General features: G+C 30.5%; 2 protein-coding genes across 3 annotated transcripts in view; both read left to right on the plus strand.

Annotated features, from left to right (window-relative positions):
• The first annotated feature begins 4,113 nt into the window (after positions 1-4,113).
• LOC139512907 (metallophosphoesterase MPPED2-like) overlaps positions 4,114-24,509 on the plus strand; it is a 57,983-nt gene continuing 37,587 nt past the window's right edge. For both annotated transcript variants that reach the window (XR_011662358.1, XM_071300868.1), the window contains exon 1: positions 4,114-4,238. Coding sequence is in view for 1 of the 2 variants with exons in the window: in XM_071300868.1 (XP_071156969.1) it covers positions 4,184-4,238 (55 nt within the window). In the remaining variant the exon portion in view is untranslated. The remainder of the gene's footprint in view (positions 4,239-24,509) is intronic.
• Positions 13,836-16,215, plus strand: LOC139512908 (cholecystokinin receptor type A-like). Its single transcript, XM_071300870.1, has 2 exons — positions 13,836-14,716; positions 15,322-16,215. The coding sequence occupies exons 1-2, from the start codon at positions 14,370-14,372 to the stop codon at positions 16,151-16,153; spliced, it is 1,179 nt and encodes a 392-aa protein (XP_071156971.1). The 5' UTR covers positions 13,836-14,369; the 3' UTR covers positions 16,154-16,215.

Below are 24,509 nucleotides of genomic sequence, written 5' to 3' on the forward strand. Positions count from 1 at the left end.
TAATTATTTCTGCAGTTATGTTTCTTTGACCTAACACATATTCATACAGAGTCAATAATGCCTTTTTGATTTTTCATAATTTTCAATTTTAGAGGATTTTTCATAGAATCTTAAATGACACTATATATTCTTAAGAATACCAGGTATAATAGAACCAAGTGAACATAACCCAAAGTAACAAACAGTTTTCAGGCTATTCTTAATGTGTATGCATTTGTTTGAATCTCATTGTAATCTTTTGAATATCAATAGCATATGTTATAAAATAAATATGTACTATTTATTGGTTGATAAGAGCCTTAAGGTGGCTCGGGCCTATTCGAAGTTTCTATCAGAAGTGCCGTATTTTTTGTTATTTTATTCTTTACAGAAAGTGAATCAAATTGGTCGAAAAAAAATAGGGGGTCACGGACCATTTAAGCTCAAAATTTTACATTTAAACAGGTATGTAAAAGGGACCTCTTTTCAATGAAATGATAGGGAAAATAGAGGTGTTGACATATTTTTATTGGAATATCAAAAAAACGTTCTATGACGCTTGGTCCAAAACTGTTATATAAAAAGCTGAACTATCGATTCAAAGAATGAGCGAATAAAAAACATAGGTCATCGATAAGGAAAAAAAATTATTTTGTCTTAAAACGCAAATTGTGGCGGTAAAATGGGTGAAATGTCATTTTGACCCTTTACAAAATACGGATAATAAGGAAAATATTCTAATAGTCACATAACTACAATGATTTAACATTTCTAATCAATCAAAATATTTTAAAAAAATATATCGAATTTACGACAAATACTTTTGTAATTCATGCGTGAAATTATGCGCAGTCGAATAGTCCCGAGCCACCTTAATCATGTTAATTTGATTGTACTCATACTAGAAATATATATTACACTCAGACATAATTGTATTGAAATTGAGATTAAATTTATAATTATGTTCAATGATAACTCAGGCTATATGGAATCATGACCATTAACTGGGTGGCAGTCTACCATGTCTTTCATTATCTTTTTCTGTGATAATAAATTTTAAATAAATATATAATTGTATCTTTTTTCTTCTTTGCTGGCGATGAATGAGCCAAAAAACCTGGAACAGGAAACATTCTGCATAGGGAGACCTTTTTTTAATTCTTTGTTAAACTGAAGGTTTTATAGTATAATTTAACGTTATTGTAATCACTGATGGATTTAAGATTGAAATAATTGTTTTCATTATTTTATATCCTAATTTTATCTTGAGTGTACTGGTGGAAAAACTGATTATTTTATAGCACAATTTATAAAGTTGCAATGGTGCCATTTTAGAAAAATTTCTGCAATTTTTCAGTAAATAAAATGAGGTAAATGTCAGTACATTAATTTAATATTATGTTTTTGTCAAAAAGAGGAAATTATAAAATAAATATTCCTCTTAAACAAGACTTTATTCCAATGTTCCATAAATCTACAATTAAACTTTTAATAACTGAAATTTCCGTTAGAATTTCGTATCTTATGGCATTGGAAGTCTTCAATTTTGGATTTTGATAGATATATAAGAAGATGTTGTATGAGTGCGGCAGGGGACTGCCAATGAGACAACCATCCATCACTATTTGTAAACATTGGATATTGATCTTAGCTACATTGGAGATATTTAGAGAACTACAAAATGGATTACTTTTTTTGCATTTTTTCTAAATTTCTTATCATAAAACAGGTAAATAGACCTGTAATATACAATTGAGATCAAGAGTTATGTATTGAGTTGTGTAGTAAGTGGTTGTCACAAGTAAATGATTATTTTAAGGTCAGGAGTGATTCAAAATGTTATATATAGCAGTAAATTGAAAAAGACGAAAAGTAAACTCATAATTTTACTTAATCTTGCCCACAGCAATGTGATCAAAATTTTGGTAGATCAATCAATTGAAAAGAAACAATATGTATGTCAAGGCTAGAATGAAATATAAAGAGTAAAATGAAGTTAATGGTAACAAATCTCAACAACTTCAGAAGGACATCACATTAAAGGAGGTTTTTTTATTTAAACTTCTCATTTGACTTAAATGTTTTTTCATCATAGGTTCACTTGGTTCACTTAATTTATAACAATAACCATACTCATAAGTCAATTGACATACAAACTTCAGTAAAAACAAGCCAAAGATATTACATGACAGAGGTTTAACACTGTAATAATGTTGTGAATAGCAGCGATAGTTGTCATTTGAAATTTGTTGAATTGTACTTAAAATCAAATTGAAAACTTATATAGATAGGCAATATTTGACCTGAACATATCTCATAGTAAAAAAAAATTGTTGAATAAACAACCTATGGTGGAAAGAAACAATGTAAGAATTCAAGATTTTGTTACACCTTCTATATTTTCTTTAATAAGCCATATTTCATGATGGGTCACTGAAACTTTCATTAGGAATTTTATTCACAAGTGCTCAATCCCGGTTCATTTATGAAGCTCGATTTAAGTTAAAATTTGAAGAAAAAGATGAAGATTAATAATTCCAAAATCAAAGTTCAAATTGTCATAAACAATGATGATATACAAACTTGTGACATATTTTGTTCAGGTTGTTATAGGTTGCATTAAAAAAAATCTGTTATACATGCTAAAGATATGAACTCCATATACATATATACAAATCATTTGAACAATGACTCACCAGTGTTTAACTAGAAGGAGTTCTTGTGAGTTGATTTATTTATCGCTATCTAATAATTGGGGTACATCATCTGTCTGTTCAAATCTTTATTCGAGTCTAATGATAATATTTTTTTTTAAATTGTTGATCCTTGTAATATGTCGATAAAAAATTCCTGATTATATATTCCGATCCATAAATATATGCAACAGTAGTATACCACTGTTCGAAAATCATTAAACAATCGAGACTAACACAAATCCTGGCTACAAACTAAAACCGAGAGAAACACATCAATTATAAGATGATAACAACGAAACAACAGAAACACTGAAGTGAACAAAAAACAAACGACAATGCAACACACACAGAAACGAACTATAAGATAACAACTGCCATTTTCCTGACTTGGTACAAGACATTTTAAGAAGTTGGTTGGGCTAGCCAAACCTCACACTTTTATGGCTATGTTAAATATAACACTCAAATGACACCCTTAGATGACAGGAATACAATACAAAACCTGTATGTCATGGCTATATGATAACACATATTTAAAATGCAGTTGATGCAAAAAAAAACACAATCATTGATTTAAAATTCTCAATTGACTTTTATGCTTTTCATCATAGATGTCATTCAGTTCACTTAATTAATAAAAGACATACTGACAAGTCAATTACCATACATATTTAAATATAAAAACGAAAAACATAACCTAAAGTGTTCAGGTTATTTGTGCATATTAGCATATAAATGGGATTTATTTTGACCTTTTTTCAGTGCACAACGATGCAGATGCTTACAGAGTTGTAAGGGGATATCACAAGAAAGAATTGGAATTAAAGTTCCAATCTTTCTAATCAGTTTATTTTTTATTTTTCGGAAATATTCATTTATAGGCCTTGTAACGAAAGAAACAACGCTTTGTACATAGATTTCTAGTTTGCTTGCTTTGTGTCCAGTGGCAAATATATTTTTCTTTATTATGAGCAGTAAAAAAATTTGGATGTTGAAAGTTTTTGTTGGTGTATTTAAAAAATAAAGTTATTTGTTGATGAAGTGGCCAAATGGAAATTTACAGTTATTTTGTTTTAGCTCATCTGGCACGCCAAAGAAAGGAATAGAATGGAAAATTTGATTTTAAGTCGGGATTACATAAAAACATTACAAACATAAGGTCTGTAGAGCTTTTTGCCGACATGACTTTGTAAAGTGATGTTGCTATGTTGACGATATATATATACAGCAAGAATTGTACACCTTAAATATACATTAATTCAAACTCTAAACAGTTAAAGTCGTTTAAAGCACATGGCCCTGAATAATTGAAACTATGTATCGGTAATATAATAAGACTTCATGTTTTACATGAGTTCAAATTTTCATTTCACTGATAACCCGTAAGGAAGTAATAGTTAAATGCACTTATCTCTCAAACCACAGGAAAGTAACACTTATATTGTCTATGTTTATAATTAAATGTGGTTATCTTTTTTGTTTTTTTTTAATTTCATACCTAAACTACTATGTTTCAATGTTGTTTGGATTTATTTTCATCTAAAACAAAAGATGAAGACAAAGGTAGGATACGTTTAATTCCTACAAGCATGATATGGAGTTCTCTTTGCTTTTTATGTTTAACATCGAACACACTGTCAGTTAAAGTACATGATAAGTATACACTGTGAACATTTACGCATTATCAGTTAAAAGTTATTTTCAATGACAGTTCCCATACCCTTTTACTAAACAACTGGTGAGAGGTAGAAGTAAAAGTGAAATAGGCAATTTACCCATTGATGGTGTATACCATTTGGCTTCTTCATACCCCTTTTTGGTTATTTTTTTAGTCTCGATTTATTTATTGTTCGCTATCATTTAACATGTTAAATCATTCTTGGTTAATGTAATTTCGAAAATTACCCAGCAAATTAGTGTGATTTTGTGATTTATCATACATACTATATGAATAACAAAGTTGGCGGAACAAAGAATTACACTGTACAATAACATTAATTGTACCAATTTAACTGCACCTGATGCTCATTACGAGAACAAGTGCCTCCATGGATGGAAAAAAAATGAAGTTCAAATCATAATACAACGGTTAAAGAGCTGACAAAAGCCCCCAAAAAATCCAAACCCGGAAAAGGAATGAGAGCTGTGCAAGAGCAAGATGCATTGCGTAATCTAACATTACTTAGAAGTGTTTTTAAACAACAAAATATAAATAACACAATATTCGTATTTTTAGTACCGAAGTACTTGATATATAGTGGGCTGGTGATACGCTCGAAGTGGACTTAAATTTAACGAGCAGATGTATCGACCCATGGTAGTACTAACATTAACAGTTCCATTTTTACTGCACCATTTGTGCATTGATACAATTAATGATTCTTTGGTGATGCTCTAATATAGACATCAGTTAATCTTAAGCAATAAATACGAAAATAAGGTTCCAGTTTATATATTGAAAGTTATGAAGGTTGTTAGTAGTTGCTTATATCTTTGCCTTGGCCTGCATTGTAGAAAGTTGTGTCATTAAAAAAAAAATACCACATTTTTTTCATATTGAGATTGTTTAGTGTTTTATTTGATATTGAGCATATATGTGTTCTAGTCATTCCCACTTGAGTGACTATGTTCTGATGTACACGCGGTATGTTTAACATTGATCAAATATTCTTTGTTTTTGAGCCAACAACAACTATGATATTGTAATGATCAGACAGGGAAGTTCACACATTTACACACATACAATGAACGTACAATACATTACTGCGCAATATCAAACTATCATTAAATTGCACGGATTGCACTCTTATACGTTGACTTATCCTGGTTCGTGGGTTCACTGTTAAAATACCCTTATTCACATCATACACGTATAATTTTGAAATAAGTAGACATTTGGAATATTTCCGTGTTTTTACACCTTCACAATGCTTAATATTGTAAACAAGATTTGTAAATGTAAAACCAACACCGAAGAGTCCAATCGAATAGTTATTATAAATATCTTACTTTCCAAAAAAACAAGATCAATTAAAATTGTGCAAGGATATGGTCAGACATGCTTCAAAGCTTGACCTGGTTGTGAGAAGACGAAATGATATACGGTTGACATACTCGGAAAGTCAGCTACAAAATGTTCTGACAACAGAAAATGGCGTGTGTTAAACACCATTTTGTAGATTACTTATATAGATTTTTGACATAACAAGTAAAGTTGTGCTAGACAACCAAAGAATTGAAATACAACGAAATGTCGTCGAAATTTCTCATAAATACGAGTTAGGTACCTTGTTTTATATTAAAGTAGAAAGGTTGTTTACAGACACAAGTGCCTGTGTATTATCTTGATACATTTAAATGTCTTCAAATGGGATGCTGACCAAAACGGTTATAAGTCCTCACTCCCAAAGTTTTAAGGCCATCAGTATAACTTGGTTGACCCTAACTATATAGTTGAAGATGTGTCCACGTGTGTTGATCATTGACATTCAGTTTTGTTGATTAACTTCTTCTCTTCTTCCTTATTCTTTTGGTAAACGTTATGTCTGTTTTTCGTCAGTTTGGGAATTTGATTGAACTTTTTGTATCCTAGGATTTCTTCGAAATGAACAATGTCAAGAAACTATGATTTATACTGTTACAAAAAAACCTTTTTCAGTGTACCCATATATTTATCAATGGAAAGCAGAGTTCAGTACATTCTATTTAGTAATACACTTGATTCATATAACTAAAATACATTGACACATTGTAATTGTGTTCAAGTTGTGAATAGGAGTGATAGTTGTCAGTTGATACTTTGAACTGTACGTTGAATCATGTTTAAAACTTATGGATGAGGAATATTTGACGAGGGAATAGCTCTTAAGTAAAACAAATTTCTAGGCACTTTTCGTGACAGTATCATGGGAAACTAAAAGTTCCTTTGCAAATATATGAAAGTGCACAATCTTAGTATATATATAAAGCTCTCCAAATTTAATTCGTCATAAACCATAACAATATTGGGACGTATGATTTTTTTATCATGTAATTATAGGCTGGAGTAGAAAATAATTGTTAAACGCGCTATGGATATGTAGTCTATATACATGTATTTACTATGTGAATGGTGACTCATACGTGTTTAATCTAAAATGAGTTCCTATACGTTAATTCGCTTATATAGTTTTGATTTCATTTCACCACCCAGTATGTGCTTTTACTATACTTGGCATCTATCGTTCGTTCATCTGTTCAAATCTTTCTTCGAGACTTACGAACCCATTGTAAATACTTTTTTCAAATACTTCGTTATGGTATGTAGATGAACAGGTGTTGATTATATTCCGGTCCATAAACAAAGATTGTTATCTGCTCTTTCTCCGGGTTGTTGTCTCTTCGACACACTCACAATTTCTATTCTCAGTTTTATGTTTGTCAAGGCTTACATAGAATAAAAAAGTAAAATGCAAGTATTGATTTAAAATCTTAAAACCCACTATGGAAAGAAAAGATATGATAAGACAAAATATTCAGAATATCAAGGTCTCTTTACTCTCTGTTTTTTTCTTCATTTTTTTATAGTTCTAACCCTTAATTAATTTCATCATTTTTGCAAACTATAATTATCAAGGCAGAAACTGTAAACACATAATATGGTAAGCAATACATGTTTAACAAAACCGCAAAATGTGACTGTTGTTGTTGTTTGTTTGTTTTTAAATCTCACCTATAATCGATAGACAGAAACTGTCAGCAACAACAAATAAAAAAACAATCCACAATACAAGACCTACATATACAGTACATTGACAGAGATCATTTGTTTTACTCCTAACCTTATTGAAAGAATCGAGTGTTAAAATTTCACCATACAACTGTATACTAGTTTGAAATTAATAGTAATTTTCAAGACGTCTTTCAGATTCGGTCACCTCATAGAACATGTATGTCGGTCGTTCAACTAAATAGTATATCATTCAACTATATGCAATCTGTGTCTTCCAAAAGTGAATCAGACACTAGGTTTTTTTGGTTCTCGATTTCAGTTTAAATGTCAATTGGCATAAAATTCAATCATTGTGAAAAAGATAAGTATCAACACTTCTAAAAAGATCTAATTTTGCCCTTCTGTAGTACTAGATGAAATAATAAGATTTTGAAAAATGGTTGCTATTAAAGATTAATGTTTGCTTTATGAGAATATCTTTGAATTAGTATCAAACCACTAATTGACTGAGCATTAGTATACAAAACAGTTTGCTTAGTAACTGTGTCTAAAAAGCTTCTTTCGAAAACTTTGTTAGTATCGTATGCAGTATTAAAATCATTCAACATGTTTTATAAGTGAAGCTATAGTTTATCGACCTAAGGATTGATAATTCGCTTTGACAGTATGCCATTGGTGTTGTTTTGGCAATACCTAGATATCAGTTTTATTATATGTTGGCCGTGTTAACACCATCTTTAAATATAAAACAATACGACAAAAAAAATCCATACTGCTTTCCTGGTAATAAATTTGATTTTCATTTTGATCTGGGAAGAGGAAGTTTCTAATGTCCCTAAAACAATTGATTGTGTCACTGGTTGATCGTTGAATTAAGATGTATTGATTAAAAGCTATGTAGGTTAGTTTCTCATAACAAGTTTTTATCGATATATATCGAAACAAAATGTGATTATGCCTACGATAATTATGAGGACCAATTTTATGTCATCATGTAGATATCAAAGAAATATAATCTATTACCATATCCCAAGTATTTTAAAATATCTAGGTACATTTAGTATATACCAGCCTCGAATCCCTTTGTTCTGAAATAGCTATATTTTTCGGAAACATACAGATAACTACTGTCAAAATAGATAGTTGAGTAGTAATTTCCTGGGGTGGTGTTCTCGAAGCTATCTTAGGACTAGGACGTGTCCTAAGTCCATCTTATGACAGGTATTTATCCTAAGTCGTGTTCTCGAAGCTCTCTTAATTTACGACATATCGCAGTTTTCTTCCTAACTTTAGGACACCTAATTAGGTGTCTTAGGGTCATCCTATCTTCATCCTAACATAATAAAGTTTTGATTTCGCTTTGTGTTCACTTTTTTACCTGAAAATTAACATGAAATGAAATGCACCATCGGTTTTGACTCGTATATAAAGAAATAATGCATGATTTTAAACTTTGAACTTCGTTTTTACGATTACACTACCAATTCAATTCTCATTTCAAAACAAGTTGTTTTCCAATTTAAATTACAATACTTTTTGGTATAATTTTAGTATTACATTTAAAATCATGGATTTAATTCTTTAATTGTAATTATAAAATTCCTAAACAATTTTATTAATTGGTTTAGTCATTATTAGATGTTTTATCAAAAATTAAATTTGACGATTTAAAATTTCGACTTAGGATATGTTTATGACGTCCTAACATACGATACGTCTGAGATAGCTTCGAGACACAACTTAAGAGTGTCCTCAATTGATCCTAAGTCCATCCTAAAATTGGTCTTATCTATGACTTAGGATGAATTTTAGGATACTTTCGAGAACACCACCCCTGGTGTTTTACCTTTATTGTTCAATATGTGTATCAATCGAGAATGTTTAGTTCTAATAGCGAATAGTTCTGATTAGTAAATAGTTATGTAAGTAGCTGGGTAGGTATTTAGGCAGGTTGGCAAACCGTTTTCAATTATGGTAAATTATAAATAGAATAGATATAGAACTAAGGAAAACAGTCCAAAATGTCTATTTAAATAGACTGACATGTTCGGTTACTATGTAACCGAAGTTTTTATTCAATCAAATGTTGATTTAACAATACGAAAATTTTATATTGTTTTTACAACGTTTCGTTGAGAGTTGGTCAAATATTCAAATGGTGAATTAAGATAGTAGAGGAAAGAGGTTTGGTTCAATCATCTGAAAAATTAGTTCCGAATCAATTACACTCTAATTTTTTAAGGTATTTCCTTTCTACTTTATATTAAGTGGGTTGGTAGTCTTACTGTTTGAAGTGTAGCCAATTTCGTTCTTACGCTTTTCCGGAGCATCATAGATATGAAAAGTTCGAGCATGTTCCGTATAATAATTAATAGTATTCTATATACATTTGAGATAACTGTGGTGTTTAAGTGAATAATAGAGATTGGAACACATCAACATAAAGCAGTGTTCTAAAAGCGATACGTTTACTTTATTTGTTGCGAGCAATGATTGAATCGTGGACTGGTCTGTCTGGTAGAGATCATCTGACTTTGGCCTCATTTTATAGTTATTTGTTAAGTTCAATTTTCGTAATTATGTCTGTTTCTGAGATGATATAAGCAAAACGCTAACTATATGTATGTAATCATGATCTGGTAAACAAGCCTGTCTGGCAAAGTTATTTGAGTTTGACGTCACTTGATGGATCAACGATAATGTCAAGTTTATATGCTTAGAGTAAAACTTCCTCTTCCTATGTCAAACTTTAAACACAAATTTAATCAGGATACGTTAAAAAAAGTGGACGGTCATGTGTTTAGTTTAAACAACGTTTGTCCTTTTACCTCATTCATATGTGCATGATTACATAATAAAACAAAAACAAAAACAGCACTTTGCAATGATTTGATTATTTGGATTAAATACAGTAAAGTTAAGAAATATTTAAAATTATCTAACGAACCTCCACTGCATTCAAACATGCCGTCATCGCGGATCATGGTATTTATGTATAATCTTTTGGAATGTAATATTTAATCGTCCTTGAAAAAACGCATTGTTTACTCAAGTATGTTCTGCATAATCTCCAAAGGGTCTACTTTCAAAATTTTAGCACTTGATATCGCCGTGATTTCGCATTTAAAAATCTTTAAATTTATTCTCTGCTCAATGTTTTGTTTATTTTATTTTCCTTAAAATATAATTTTGTCATCTTTGTTTTTCAATTTAACATATTAAAAACTGTTATTTTCTTTTATGATTTTTTTTTATATTGTGCGCAGTCATTGCCAACTGGAAAGCTTAGATCAATTTCATTTCATTAACACTTGCCTCAATGACCACTTACTATAAGATAGTGGATGTGACTGACTGTAAAAGTGTTATGGGATGGTTATGAATGAACATGTTTACGTGTACACTAAATCATTTCTAATACTTTTGGTTGGTATTATTTATCTTAAAAATTGCCCTACCAAAATAGTTTTAAATGTGTTTAATGAATAAACAAATGATTCAAAAACTAGATATAAGATGCCATGATTTTGTTAAATTTCTTCTATGTTTTTCATTTAAATCTCAAGACTCGACCGCGATATTACGAATAGATGAATGTTTCCTCACAAGTTGACAAAGGTCCTAATTTCAATCAATATATGATGCTACTTGTAAGATAAGATTGACAGTAATTAATAAAATCTTCTGATTGAAAGCTGAAAACTACGTTCAAACCTATGATTGCGTTGGATAAAAACAGCAATTTTTATACGTGTGCATGAAAAACAAATTTTGTTGTAGAAGGGTCTAAAAACAGCACAAACAACATTTTCCAAAAGACCTAAAAAGTGAAAAAGTATATTTAAACAAAACGCTTTTGACTAACAGGTCGAACAACTGATGTTCTTTAACCCTGCTGACTGCCATTAGCGATTGCCAAATAAAATTGATCACAAGATGTAGCAAAATGGATCTTAATATAAATTTAATACTAAACAGAAAAAAATTAACTTGTGGCCACGATGTTATGCCACAAACTATATATATATAGTTTGTAAAAATAGCAACAGTCAACATTCAATCTATCTAGGTGTGGATCAGTTTGTAAATAAACTGATGCAGTTACTAAATTAAATTATATAAGTGTCTAAGAATGTAACTTTAACACACTAATGAGTGTTATAAAATTAGTTGTCATATTTTATATATTATTCACGCAATATTTCGCTAAACAAATTAGCTGCATCGTCCGTTATATATATATATATATATATATGCGTGTTAACTATAAAAATCATGACTGATTTGTTTTTAGTTTAGAATACTTGCTAGTAGATATAAGTTGTTGACTTATCTTAACATCTGAGCTCCTTTTTACAAAGGCACGTTTATGAGCTTTAACTTTTATTGAGGTCCTTCAGGTCAAATTTTCCTTCAAAACTGTTGAACCACTTTAAATAAAGGTTTCACATGCTTGGTCCTTATGTTTAGTAGATGCATATTTTATTTTATTATTAACGGTCCATCAACCAACATTTTGTCGTTTCAATAATGGAACACAAGAGAAAAGTGCAGGTCTAAACACTTGAAAATACTAACGAAGAGATATAGTATCACAGGACAAAAAGTTCAGAATTCTTCATAACAGAAATACATGCACAAAATTTCTACTCATACATATTATTGACAAATAGACTATTGCAACGGTAGTGGCTTTTGAATCTTCAAGTCGGTGAAAATGTCTATGACTCCATGAAACTTTAAATTTTATTTGGATATGCACGTCACGGTCTCAGTTAAATTCAATCACACTCTCATTCCATTTCAGCATATTGGTCATTGTTTAACCTTAAAAACAACTTTACTGGACGAACACGTTCAGACGTAGGATTTGAATAAACAATTGAATCGAGCAGACCAAGTAAAAAAAATGACGGGTTTCGTACAAAGAACATTATATTTTTTCACTATTTGCAGTGTTTATGAAGTTTATACCCAATCCGCAGAATTTCTTCATGAAGAATTTCAATAGTGTGTCTATTGCTTTCCATTTTCTGAAATTTGCTTGTTTACCAACTTGTAAAACTTTTGACTAATTTAGATTTCAAACCATTTGGTGTCAAAATGCAAGCATAATACTAATGAGACACGAATAGTCGAAATGAACCTTTGATAAATGGTATTAAATGTGTACATCCAGGCTAGATATCTTAGTATTTGCCGAGATAAGTCAATTTGCTAATTGGTTTGATGATTTATGAGAAAATCTGTGATTAATTATATAACCACAATTTGACGAATCTTTTCAATACACATCAGTTAGTAAATGTGTCTTAAACAAGATTATTTTTTGATGCTTTACATGGAAATGTTCATTAACAATTACAAAGTTATCTAGCGTTTTTCAACTAGGAGGTTGTTTCCGATAAACTCCTGACTGAAACCATGAGGTAGTCTTATAACGTAGTCATACTCTTCAACATATTTCATAATTAAAATATCGCTTTTCGACCTTTATCTTGGCTATTCATCCAACGGTACGATTTTTATGTTGTATTTGCGATACCATTATATCTGTTTTATTATATGTTGGTCGTGATTTACTCCATGTTTACTACATATTTAAATATAGTACAATCTACCAAAAATAAATCAAGAAATGCGTTTCTGTCATTTGACCTGGGAAGAAGGAAGTCTTCATGTGAAGAACAATTTAGATAACAAACATATGGTTGTACATATATATATTTGGGTTAAGATTTATTGATTAAACGCCATTGTGTATTTTCACATCTGATGTGGTCTTCCAAATATATCGAACATAATCTGATAATGCAGATACTCAGGACAATGTTGCAATAAGGACAGTTTTGTATTATTAAAGTTTACAAATATTTTTGTTCGGTTATCGAATAACAGTTATCAAAAATAAATAGTGTTATACGTAGTAATTGGCCCGTAGTTCACCAATATGTTCAACATGTTCAATATATCTCAAGCAGATAGTTGTGGGTAGATAAATTAGCAAGATATTTTGATTTAGGAAATAAGCTAATAGTTATGAACCTAAGGAAAACTATCGAAGATATCTATATTTGAAAAGATTGATATATTTGGTTACTATGCAACCAAACATTTTTATCTCATTTTAATATCTTAATACGAAATGTTATCATGAGTTTACGAAAAAGATCATAATATTTTTCTCTAAATTTCCCTTGGTTTTTAAAACAACGAATCGTGGAGTGTTGGTCAAACTTTCAAATGGCGAATTTCGATAAAGGAGATAAGAGGATGGGTTTAAGTATCTGATAATCAGTTCCGACTCAATTACACGTTAGTTATTGAAAGTGGGTATTTCCTTTCTGGTCATTATTAAGTGGGTGAATAGTCGTATGATTTGAAATATAGCCAATCTCTTTTTTGCCTTTTCCGGAGCATCATAGACATATAAAGTCCAAGTATGTTCCGGTATACTTCATTGATTTAATGCTCGAACCAAGAACTGTCACCTATGTGCATTCTATGTACAATTAGAAAAAATACACATCTTAGGACAATTTTCACGAGACCTTGAATTGATTGCTATTCAGAGGAATAGTATTCGAATGAGATGTAAAAGTATTAAATTTTCTTTATTTCGTATCAAAGCATATGAAAAGCAACTATATTTAAAGCGTATTTATATTTGAGAGTAAATTGCCATACAGATGGTGAAGATCATGACAGATATGAAAGGTTGATCCCGCTTACTGCTTCATTAATTTTTTACGGATGTGATATTGTGGTTTTATGTGACAAGTATTACGTCGCTGCCTCTCGTTCTATTTTTATTGTTTGTTTGATGTGGATATTTAAAATATTAGGAGGTCTGAAAATTACAAAAAATGTAACTGTTGACAGTATTTTATGTGCATTTGTGGTTTAGTGGTGTAAAGTTATTTGAACACATAAACATACATCAGTTAGTAAATTTTGTATCTAATACGAAAACTGTAATCCGCATGGTGAACGTAGGCATGTTGTTAGAAGAACTGAATCACGAAGAAGCGAAGCAATATGTTGGTGGTGTTATATTTGTTACAATAATTATGATTATTGGAATTATCGGGAACCTGCACGTGCTTTTTATTTATACATTTCGAATGAAACCTTCAAATCATCGAATATTCATTTTATCATTAGCTGTGTTAGATATGATAACTTGTATCGTCGGTATGCCTTTCATTATTGTTGATCTTAGAAATCCGTTGACATTCACGATGGTATCAGCCTGCAAAGTCCTACGATTCGTCAACTATTTCATCTGTATATCATCAGCTTTGATCCTAACAGTCATTGCTATAGACAGGTATGTTAATTATTATGTGTACAACAGTAAATATCTTTCAAAATGTATTGTAAAATTGTATATATGTCAGCGTCTGAACTATTTCATGTCTAATTAAATTGCACTTCCTGAAATAAGGGTCAATTTAGTTTTCATTCTGTTAATCAATTTACACTATAATTCGTACGGGAAAATTATAAAAAATAAGAACAGGAAGGTATAAAATATATCGTGCAAAAAATCCCTCTTGTTTGGAAAACAACTTCGTACTGTTGTTTAACTTATGAAAAATGTATAACAAAAATTAGGTTTATAAATATTTATATTTAGATTGACAGTTAAAATTATTCAGATATGTTAGTTTTCTGTAAACAAAATAAGGATGTGAACATATTTTTACCTTAGCCGGATGTCATGTCATGTGGATAGATAAATATATATGTTGACATTTCTCATATTATACTTGAGATAATATTGAATAAAGGAAAAGTTAACTAATAAATTTCATTTATCCGAATATTTAAATATGTTCCAAAATATACACTTAAGATTCGAATAAAATTAATCTATCAAATTACAGCCTCTGATGAATTGATATAAATGTTTGCTTTTCTATTAATTTTTAGATATAGAAAGATATGTGTTCCTCTTGGTAAGCAGATTTCAAGACGAATAGCGAAAGTATTGATTTTGGTTTGTCTTGGAACATCCATGGTTCTATCCTGGCCTGCACCAGTACTGTATGGACATAGTTCAATTAATACCACAAATCCAAACATTACAGGAGTCCGATGCTTTACTGAAGATCAATTCAAAAATACTAAATTCCAAGCTTATTTCAACGCAGTTTTAATTTTAGTGGTTTTTGGGGTCTTTGGTATACTATTAGTGATGTACAGTCTTATTGGAAGGGTTATATCTAAACACACGACATTTAAAAGTTCAGTTCCATGTGCAACGAGTTCAGATTCTTCAAAAAGTAAAATAACAGTTTCAACAGATGCCAGTTCTGAAGACAAACCTGTTTTTAAAGGAGAATATATGACGAAAAACATGAAAACAGCTAATTTAAAGGAAAAAGTAATGATAGACCTTCCAATGGCTTCAACAGATTCTTCATCCAGTGCTGGCACCAAACATACACATGTTAAACCTGAAACGAAGAAACATGAAAAGTCTAAGTTTGATAGAGCAAAACGAACTACGTTTATGTTTTTTCTCATCACTGCATTTTTCTTTATAAGTTATTTCCCTCATTTAACTCTGAAGATATTAGCATTTGTTAAAACAGGGTTTGTGTCTAATATGTCCTTCAGTGGGAAAGTATTTTACAATACTTTCGTTTGGTGTTTCTTTATCAATAATATGTCTAATTGTTTTGTTTACGGATTTTGTGACACTCGATTTAGAACAGAGGTGAAGAAAATATACAACACACTCTTTTGTAGAAGGAGATAGAAGAAATCAGACGTTGGTATTGAAGAATCTTTTGTGCCCTATTAAAATTTTATGAAAGTCTTTTAATTGTCTAGTAATTTGATAATACATGTTTTGAAAAGTGAATATTGTCAATGTCTGCTGTAAATGCTTGACTGTTTTTCACCAAGTACATTGATAAAAATTCGCAATAAAGATAACACTTTATTGTTTGGAAAGCAAAAGAGATATAAAAAAAAACTTGGTACAAAAACAAACAACAGAAGACACTGACAGACACTGCACAATTTTTAGATAAATATTGCCCTAGATCATTTGAAAATCTAATTTGGGAAATATTACAAATTTCATTTATATAAAAACAAGGAGATTTTGTATGATAGCGAATGAGACATATATCCACTAGAAGTCAAATGATGAATATAACAGTAAATCTAGGTCACCGCACGGCCTTCAGCAATAAGAAAAAAATATCGTAAAGTCAGCTATTTTAGACCCGACTTGAAACATATCGAAAAATTTAACGGAGAAAATTGATTGACGAATTCATACAATATAGTTGATTTCAAGTAGATATGACAGACATGAATCACCGACAACCATTGACTTAGGAAAGTCACATGAATAAAGTTGCGGGTAACTTTTTCTGAGCGCTAACCGCGCTGAAACAGAGGTATTTCAGCACATTATTAGAACAAACTGTACAAAATCAATTGCATATGGCTAAACTCAACCGACCAGTACGAAGCACAAACCATCATACATAAAAACAAAAGACACAAAGTAAAGATGTGTACTCGTAGTTTTTAAAAGTTATATCAAGGTTAAATACATCTAAGGAATAAAACATTTTGTCTCAGACTGGAGTATCATTCAGTACACATCAACCAAATTTAGGGAAAAGGAGATTCTGTCCACTCCTGTTTCTTGGCATTGCACAAGATCATGTTTTTCTCTGACCGTTTATAACGACTTTACACTCAATCCATTGGACGTTGGATGTGTACTGATTGGGATATAAAACTTAGATGCATGATATTTTATATTATTCTTTATTGGTTTGAATTCACTGTCCGCAACTGCGAAGACTTTCAAATCTGTACTTAATATCTTTTTGTTGTTGTGATGTACAAGAACCCGGTCACGTCCATATGTTTTTGTTATTTGTATACTGATGAGTTAACCCTTTTCAAATGATTTGAATAGTTCGTTCTTGTGGTGCACTGTCCCTGATTAGGGAAGGGTTGAGATCCCGCTAATATGTTTAACCCCCGCTAAATTCTGTATGTATGTGCCAGTCCCAATTCAGGTGCCTGTTTTTCAGTGGTGTTCGTATGATGTTGTGTTACATATCGGTTCTTTGTACATTAATTATTTTTGTTTTACATTTGTGATATCGGGACCTTTTATAGCTACTATGCGATATAGGCTATGCTCACTGTTATAGGCTGTACAGTGACCTAAAGCTGTTAATATCTGTCATTTGGTATCTTGTGGAGAGCTGACTCATTGGCCATAATACCACATCTTCTTTTTTATATAAACAGTGTAATAAAAGCCCTGTTCCTTTGCTTTTTGTTTGTGTTGTGCATGAACTGAATTTTTGTGATGAATGGATACCCCATATCCTTTGGGTTTCTATTAAGAAACGCATTACCTGTGGAATACCAGAATATCAGTGCAGTATCAACATGATGTAGTATCACGATTACTCATAACTGTACACATATAGCAATATATATAAAAACGCATAAAAAGTGTATAACACATTAAACAACACAAATATTAAAAAAAGTAAACATTAAATGTTATTATCTATAAATAATTCCGATAAAAGATATCCTTCATCAGTACATGTATGATTATGATGTAAAACGAATCATATCAATCATTTCTGATTTCTGATGTATAACAATGTTGAAATTTATACATTTAAAACAGGACACAACAACGCTTGTACAATTGTAAAATTTCAAAAACGACGTAGGTTATGAATTTGCAACAGAGACTGCATATATATATATATATGCCACTTACAAAAATATTAATGTGCGATTTGAACTTGTACATTTCTAAAATTTCACAAGTGACGAAGGTTAAGATATTAAAACAAAGACGGCTAAGAAATAAATTCCTTATTAACAACACTGACCGTTTTGAGCTGGTATAATACTCAAATTGCAAATGTGACGACGGTAAAGTGATTACAACAGAGGTTGCTTATTTAAAAATTCCAAATAAATAGCAAATCGATATTGAAAAAAAAAACATTTTGAATAAGATTAAATAATTTAACGTAATTGATGCGTACACACATATATATATACGGTCTTTCTAAAACAACATCCTCATAAATTGAAATCAAGTTGGCTGAAACGAAAAAAAATAACGTACTGCCAAATCTTAAACTTTACATTTGTATTCTACGAAAGAATGAAGTAAACATTTTAGGAAATGCTGAAAATAACTGTCTTTATGATATTTTATCCAGCTCGTAAACGTTTTTATTGGTTTGAATTTTTCTCGATAATTCCTGAAGTGATTATCATTGTCGTGATGCGCATGTGGTGCATTAAAACTTTTATTATGAAACATTATCTTACGAAATACTACACTTGAATCGAAATAAATTTACAAACAATTCTAGATCATTATACTTGACATAAAATTGATTAATATGGTTAAATTTCATTTTAGCGTTCTACAGTGAAAAATGTCAAATAAATTATCGTATCAAAAATGATTATTAAAATCAGGAAGTGGACTGATAACATATTCCTTACTTAGGCGACGGTATTAAATAACTTGTTTATATTATCGTAAGTTTTTCAAACGTATAATCATGTTTATTTTTAAAAAGGAAGTTTACACATGCAAACATACAAAAGCTTATAAAGAATTATTTAGAAGAACATGTACAATGCATGTGTTCTAGGTTAGAATATGGAAAAACCGTACGGTAACTTTAATGTTAAGCTCGTTTAATGCTTCCCATGTAGGTTTTCCGTCAATTTTAAGGATACAGCATTTGTGAATTATCATGAAACTTTTACCTGTATATTGACAATGATACTCATTTAAAGTGTACTACCTACTACCATTTTTGTGATAACGTTTTCCGCACTGATTTTGACATATGACTATTTTATTTGCATTAAAAAACAATATTCAAATATTGTCAAAGGACAAAACATTGTATTTTAGAATGCTTATTATTTTAATTTTGTGAATCAAATTCCTCATGATAATGGAGATCATTGGAATTGAAGAATTAAATAATGAAGAGGCAAAGCAATATGTTGGTGGTGTTATTTTTGTTTCAATAATTATGGTCATCGGAATTATCGGTAACATGCACGTACTTTTTATTTATACGCTTCGAATAAAACCTTCAAATCATCGAATATTCATTTTATCATTAGCTGTGTTAGATATGATAACTTGTATCGTCGGTATGCCTTTCATTATTGTTGATCTGAGAAATCCATTGACATTCACGATGGTATCAGCCTGCAAAGTCCTACGATTCGTCAACTATTTCATCTGTACATCATCAGCTTTGATCTTAACAGTCATTGCTATAGATAGGTATGTAAATATTTATATGTTAGCAAGAAATTTCATCTTCATAAGTGGAGCAAGATATTTAGAATGTCTTTACTTGTATTTAATCACATTGAATACATTGTTCATAAGGATCACATCACTTCAATTCGCAGACAGTTATCACGTGATGTAGCAAATTCAAGTTTTATGAAAAAGAAACACAGACCCTTTGACGACAGTGTTCTCTGTGACAGTTTATGATGAATTAAACTAAAAGCAGACAAGGACATAAATTGACATTGACATTTTCACTGAAATAGGATACGTTCAGATTGTTTTTTAAACTCTCAGACACAGAAGGTGTTAAAAGAAGAGTTAAATACAAATTAATATTTGAATGCAGAAAATATAAAGACAAATGTATCTTTTCATATAAACTATAACAGATGTTTGATCAACACATATAAACTATAACAGATGTTTGATCAACACATCTAAACTATAACAGATGTTTGATCAACACATCTAAACTATAACAGATGTTTGATCAACACATCTAAACTATAACAGATGTCTGGTCAACACATCTAAACTATAACAGATGTCTGGTCAACACATCTAAACTCTAACAGATGTCTGGTCAACACATCTAAACTATAACAGATGTCTGATCAACACATCTAAACTATAACAGATGTCTGATCAACACATCTAAACTATAACAGATGTTTGATCAACACATCTAAACTATAGCAGATGTTTGATCAACACATCTAAACTATAGCAGATGTTTGATCAACACATCTAAACTATAACAGATGTTTGATCAACACATCTAAACTATAGCAGATGTTTGATCAACACATCTAAACTATAGCAGATGTTTGATCAACACATCTAAACTATAACAGATGTTTGATCAACACATCTAAACTATAACAGATGTTTGGTCAACACATCTAAACTATAACAGCTGTTTGGTCAACACATCTAAACTATAACAGATGTTTGATCAACACATCTAAACTATAACAGATGTTTGATCAACACATCTAACCTATAACAGATGTTTGATCAACACATCTAAACTATAGCAGATGTTTGATCAACACATGTAAACTATAACAGATGTTTGATCAACACATGTAAACTATAGCAGATGTTTGATCAACACATGTAAACTATAACAGATGTTTGATCAACACATGTAAACTATAACAGATGTTTGATCAACACATGTAAACTATAACAGATGTTTGATCAACACATATAAACTATAACAGATGTTTGATCAACACATATAAACTATAACAGATGTTTGATCAACACATATAGACTATAGCAGATGTTTGATCAACACATATAAACGACACATCATAAGTTTTATGTCATAATAGCAATTATGATAGAAGACATCAGAACGTCACAAAAGAGCAAATTATGATTTATATGTTTTCTGCGTTTTATTACAGAATGATAACATAAAAGACATTAAACACCAATATGCTAAGGTCGGGAAGTAATTAATATGCAGAATGTGCAGTACTATATGTTGCAAGTTGCATATTGGACACAGAATGATTAAAACTGTAGCATAAATCCCGAATCCTCAATAGAGTCATTTCAACATAATTGATCAAATAAAAGAAATCCATTATTTGACGCATCTTACGTACATTCTGTACATTTATACATATACAGATATGCATTTTTCTTTATTTTTTTGTATTACTACAGTTGTTTAATATTCAAATGCAGTTTAAATAGTAACAGTTTTAATTAATAATCTTTTTAAAAATCTGAAAAAAGCTTATTTTATATGGTTTGCTAAAGAAGTTTTTTTTCTCAGTTAAAAGTTTAAAATGAAATAAGCAGATCAAAGTGCTTTTCTCACTCTTTTTGTTTTTTTATTTTCAGATATAGAAAGATATGCATACCTCTTGGAAAGCAGATTTCAAGACAAAAAGCGAAAATTCTTATCGTTATTTGTATTGCAATATCATTAGTTCTATCTTGGCCTGCACCAGTATTGTATGGACATCGTTCTGTCAACACGATTAATCCTAACATTACAGGAACCCGTTGCTATACTGATGATAAGTTTAAAAACACAAAATACCAATCGTATTTTAATGCTGTATTGATTATACTTGTCTTTGGCTTCCTTACAGTGTTATAATTTATTGCCGTATTGGGAGAGTGGTTTCAAAACATAATACTTTTAAAAGTTCTGTCCTGAAAGCAATAATTTCAGACACCTCAAAAGGTAAAATAACAGTTTCGACAGACTTGAGTTTTGAACACAAAGCCTCGAAAACTTTTGAAGAAGAAAACAGGATAGACAAAATGAAATGTCCGAATAGCAAGGTAACAACAGTGCCTCGTACATATTTTGGCATGAGTGCTAATTTAAAGAAAACACGTAACAAAAAGAAGCAGTATGAAAAATTAAAGTTTAATCGCGCCAAACGGACGACCCTTATGCTTTTTCTCATTACATCGTTTTTCTTCATCAGTTACACTCCTCATCTTATTCTAAAGATACTAGCGTTTGTAAAGACAGAGTTTGTTTCTGATATGTCATTCACTGGTAAAGTATTGTACAATACTTTCGTTTGGTGCTTCTTTATCAATAATGTGGCAAATTGTTTTATTTATGGATTTTGTGATATTCAATTTCGAAATGAGGTAAAGAACTTGTACAATAGTTTTTTTTGTAGGGACATTGAAAAGGTTTAAAAAGCTGACAATTATATAAGTTTATATAGAAACATTCTTTTAAACAGTTATATAATAAATATCACTTGTTTTTGTCTTCGTCTCTTCTTTAATTATGTAAAAAAGAAAGATGAACATCAACAGATGATTCAAGAGAAAGAAATAAAATCATTTGATACTTGCACTGTTTATTTTGTTTTGTTAAGATTTTGAAAATTTCTTATTTATCTTATTTCATGGTAAATATTAAAGAATACATATAATGTTTGAACACTTGTATTGTAGACTCTCTGATTATTCCGTTTTTGACACCGAAAAAAATGTTATCAAAAAATTAAGCCAAAAGAACACAATAAATAAACTTTCATTCATTGATTACATAATTGCAAGAACATAACCTAATTGTGGTATTTAATACGGTTTTTTTTCCAAAACAAACAGAAGAACATATATATAAACCCCTTCCGTGGACATAACGAATTTAAACAAATGCCTATCATTGCGTATAAACGCAGCAGTAATCTTTAAAAATATATTGCCGAGACCAGGCATTAGTAGGGAGACTTTGGAAAACAGACCCAAGGGAGGCCACTTATAGGGTGAGACAATCTGAAATCCCGAAACACCGTTTTTTTTAAAGAATTCATACCTTAAATTAGGCAATTAAAAATAAAGAAAAATGGTGTTAAGTCTTGAGTTTAACTATGTATCTTGGTTCAGGAAACTATTGTTTATAATCTAATTCTAATAATATTAATTTGTCAAACTCTATAAGATTTTGATAATAATTTGACAATAATTAACCAATATGGTCCAAATACATGCATGGTCCAAATACTTACATGGTCCAGTTCGCACTGTACTCTGCCGTACGCGTATGTTTTGACCGTACGAGTATACGGTCCGAACTGTACGCGTACGGTCAAAAAACTCATATGGTCTGGAACAGATACTAGTATACAAGTGTGTATTTGTTGAACAATCTAGCTGCAAAGGCATTGCCTCTTTTACCACAATTGTATAAACTATTGCGAAATGTGCTAAAATTAATTAGCGACAGTGGAAAATGAGTTATAAACGCGATTTTTAAGCACGTGGATATTCGAAGTGTTGTGCACTGAGATGTGTTTTTGTTTTTGTTGTTTTACACTTTTATATAAAATCTTGGTATAGTTTAAATGAAGATAGGTACAATAGACCACAAGATAAAGCTTTTAAATTTAGCTCACAATTACGTGATGGGTGCTAGATAGTGCAGGGAAAGAATTCAAAAATATTTGAGAATGAAAATTAGATGTTAGTATTTTGTCTTATACAGTACACATTATTTAAATCTAAAGGAGATACTACAAACCAAATGAAAAATAATGTTTTCAAATAACAATTCAAATAAATCTTGCCAAATAATTAAAATTATGTAACAATGAGAAGAAAATAGTTGTATATTAGATCTTTTTGTGAAAATACATTTGTGGATATATTTTCAATTTAAAAATGGTTGTGGAAGAGATCATCTTGCAAATGTTTTTAGTGGGCTTTTTTAGGCATTCCAATACTTTAGTTTTTCTCTCAAAACTCTCTCTAAAGACTTTGTGCAAAGGGAGGCAAATCAAATATACCAAAAAAGTGCCATTTCGCCAGGTGATAGTGCTATCTCAGCAGGTGTGTGATTTAGACCTTACCGACTGTGTTCTTTAACACGGAGTTTTGGCTCACACCAAACAGTGTATTTCAATTTGGTTCGATACTTTATGAAAACATCTTTGATTTAGTTTATAACCATAAATTGGCGATTCTTTGTTTTATGAAGCAGCTAGTAAGTGTGTCTTAAACAGAAATATTTTCACTGCTTTCCAAAGAAATACATAGATATAAAAAAATGTGTGCCAATGAGACAACAATATGATCATCAGATTCCCGACCCAGGACAGGTGCAAACAATTGCAAATGTTCAATATAAGACAAATGTGTGCCAATGAGACAACAATCTGATCATCAGATTCCCGACCCAGGACAGGTGCAAACAATTGCAAATATTCATATACAATTACAAAGCTATCTAGCATGTTTCAATTAAGACGTACGCTGTTTCTGATCAACTTCTGACTGAAAC

The sequence above is a fragment of the Mytilus edulis genome, chromosome 2, assembly GCF_963676685.1.
Source record: "Mytilus edulis chromosome 2, xbMytEdul2.2, whole genome shotgun sequence".
Lineage (NCBI taxonomy): Eukaryota > Metazoa > Mollusca > Bivalvia > Mytilida > Mytilidae > Mytilus > Mytilus edulis.